The sequence below is a fragment of the Salvia miltiorrhiza genome, chromosome 4 (assembly GCF_028751815.1).
Source record: "Salvia miltiorrhiza cultivar Shanhuang (shh) chromosome 4, IMPLAD_Smil_shh, whole genome shotgun sequence".
Lineage (NCBI taxonomy): Eukaryota > Viridiplantae > Streptophyta > Magnoliopsida > Lamiales > Lamiaceae > Salvia > Salvia miltiorrhiza.
In genome coordinates, this window is record NC_080390.1 from 3,530,480 (window position 1) to 3,533,583 (window position 3,104).

The 3,104-nt window shown below is 40.3% G+C and overlaps 1 protein-coding gene across 1 annotated transcript; it reads right to left on the reverse strand.

Annotated features, from left to right (window-relative positions):
• Positions 1-245: 245 nt before the first annotated feature.
• Positions 246-1,502, reverse strand: LOC131021155 (glycine-rich cell wall structural protein-like). Its single transcript, XM_057950246.1, has one exon. It carries the CDS (start codon positions 1,500-1,502, stop codon positions 246-248), a length of 1,257 nt encoding a protein of 418 aa, XP_057806229.1.
• Positions 1,503-3,104: the final 1,602 nt, after the last annotated feature.

Below are 3,104 nucleotides of genomic sequence, written 5' to 3' on the forward strand. Positions count from 1 at the left end.
TTATATTTTTCATATATCAATCAATCATCTAAGAATACAATAGAAGATGTCACATAAATTGAAAATAGAGTATTTGAATAGTGAAATATTAATTTGCAATTATGTAAAAGTAATTAACACAAAATCTTAATTAAATTATTTGGCCTAACTTTTAGTAAACTATATGACTTTTCCATGAGAGACAAAATTATGTTTTGTACGTAATGCTTATATAAATGAAAACTTCAAGGTTTTTTTTCAATGAATTAGTGGCAAGTAATCATGGAGCACAAAATGTGGAATATTGTATTTGCAATATTCGCATTGCTTGCTTCTTCTGCCAATGCCACTTTTCCTCTACCTCCACTACCTGGATTTTGTGTTAAGATACCTTCAATTATCCAGCCAATACTTCCTCCTCTTCCTCCTCTTCCATTCCTTTGCCCACCTCCACCGCGACCGCCACCACCATCACCTCCGCCCCCACCGCCACTACCGTCACCTCCACCTCCACCTCCACGTTCCGTACCATCACCATCACCTCCACTACCGTCGCCTCCACGGCCGCCACTACCGTCACCTCCACCACCACCTTCACCTCCGCCTCCATCGTCCCCTCCACCGCCACCTTCACCTCCGCCTCCATCGCCCCCTCCACCGCCACCTTCACCTCCACCTCCACCGCCACCTTCACCTTCACCCCCACCTCCAGGTTCCCCACCACCACTGCCGCCTCCCCTTCTCCCTCCCCCTTCGTTGCCCCCGTCTCCTTCTCCTCCCCCACCGTCAGTTGTAGAAACTCCTTCTCCGTCACCAACAGTCATTCCTCCTCCGCCATCACCCATAGAAGCACCTACTCCGACACCCATGGAAGCGCCTCCTCCGCCTCCGATAGAAGCGCCAACCCCGGCACCCATGGAAGCGCCTCCTCCGCCTCCGATAGAAGCGCCAACCCCGGCACCCATGGAAGCGCCTACTCCGCCTCCGATAGAAGCGCCAACCCCGGCACCCATGGAAGCGCCTACTCCGGCTCCGATGGAAGCGCCAACCCCGGCACCCATTGAAGCGCCTACTCCATCACCGATGGAAGCACCTGCACCGGCACCCATGGAAGCGCCTACACCGGCACCCATGGAAGCGCCAACACCGGCACCCATGGAAGCACCTACACCGGCACCAATAGAAGCGCCTACACCGGCACCCATTGAAGCGCCAACACCGGCACCCATGGAAGCGCCAACACCGGCACCAATAGAAGCGCCTACACCGGCACCCATGGAAGCGCCAACACCGGCACCAATAGAAGCGCCTACACCGGCACCCATGGAAGCGCCAACACCGGCACCAATAGAAGCGCCTACACCGGCACCCATGGAAGCGCCTACACCGGCACCCATGGAAGGACCTACTCCATCACCGATAGAAGCACCTACACCGGCACCCATGGAAGCGCCTGCCCCGACACCGATAGAAGCGCCTACTCCGGTACCCATAGAAGCTCCTTCCCCGTCACCAACAACCATTCCTCCTTCGCCGCCGCCTACGGCACCAATCGTCGCTCCTTCTCCGGCTCCCGAAAGCGGTGCTTCTCCAGCACCAACTCCAGCTTAAAACTCCTCCTTATATATGTATAACTAGTTTTTACTATTTTCTAATAAAAACTTTTGCATTTTTGGAGGATCGTTTATGTATTGGCCGACGATGTATTCATATTACACCAAATCAGCTGCAATTGCCATGCATGCAAAGTTTTAAAACGATTATTGACTATCATAACTACATAACCTTCTTTTTTTCTATCTTGGAAGACGTGAGATCGGAATTCTTCTTCATTTAGCTTCACTCGATCTTTTGTAGAGTTGCATACTCACATATACACTAAACTAAACTACCATTTGCAACCATGTGCAATGTACGAAAAATATTTTTATATTTTTATGTTTATATAAAATTAATATCAATTTAATTATTATATTTATAAATATAATAAAAAATTAAATTTGACTCAATATATTTGAGCTGAATATTAAAAAATAAAAAAATAAAGAAAATATACATTTTAAATCAAATATTTACATAAAATATACTATCAAATTAAAGCTCTCGTTGTGATATTTAATTTGATATGCATATTAAAAAAAATTATAATTAGTTGAATTCACAATTTTAGAAAGAAGAAAAACAAACAAATAATAAAATAAAGTAAAAGGAATTAAAAGAAAATATATAGTTTACAAATAATCCTTCAATTTTATTATCATTGCATAATTGCCACTTAATTTTGAAATTGATTTTAAATTGAAAGTTGTCTTTTTAATATATGGTTAATTGCCTATAAAATACTGAACTTTCATCCAATTCTGGTTTTGCACACAAACTTTGAACTATGGCGTGATAATTACTAAACTTTTGATTTTATTTGATTTTGCTACTAATCCAAATTCCGGCCAAATAGCAAGCTAATATATAATATGGTGTGCCAATTTTGACGTGACGTATTTATTATTGCGTGACAATTAGTTGACAAAATAATATTTGTTATTTTATTTCTTATCAATAAAAAAGAACACAAAGCAAATAACTCAAATTGTCAATAATTTAATATATCAAATCAAATAATAGTATTTTTTTTAGTTGAATTGATTAATTGAATAAATTCGATAATAGTAAGGGGATTCTTCGAATTTAGGTGCGTCAACCAAAGAACATTTTAATTATCAATCACTTAATATATAAAAAATTTATTTAGCTAAGTAATAAAGTTTATTAAATTTTCATTATCTAAAGATAAATTTTTTTTATAAACCATATATATTTATACTATTTGAAAGACTTCTATTGTCACAGCCCACTTATCCCAAGGACAGTTTAAATGGGTTTATGACTTGGGGTAATATAAGAAGCGGAAAATAAGGGAATTAGACACGAATTCCAAGGAGATAATATTTAATCAACAAACTAGTAATATATATATATATACAACTGCTTGGGTATTTTACAAACGGTCATATTATACGACTAGACCCAAGAGAAAGTCATTCAAAACAAAAGAGTACTAAGTTCAACAGAACGATAACGATATCAGAGTGTTTGCAGCGGAAAAACGTGTGAATTATGCATATGGA

Excerpts from the sequence above, each read along its gene's own strand:
- LOC131021155 (XM_057950246.1), bottom strand. The coding sequence starts at position 1,502 with ATGGTTGTTGGTGACGGGGAAGGAGCTTCTATGGGTACCGGAGTAGGC.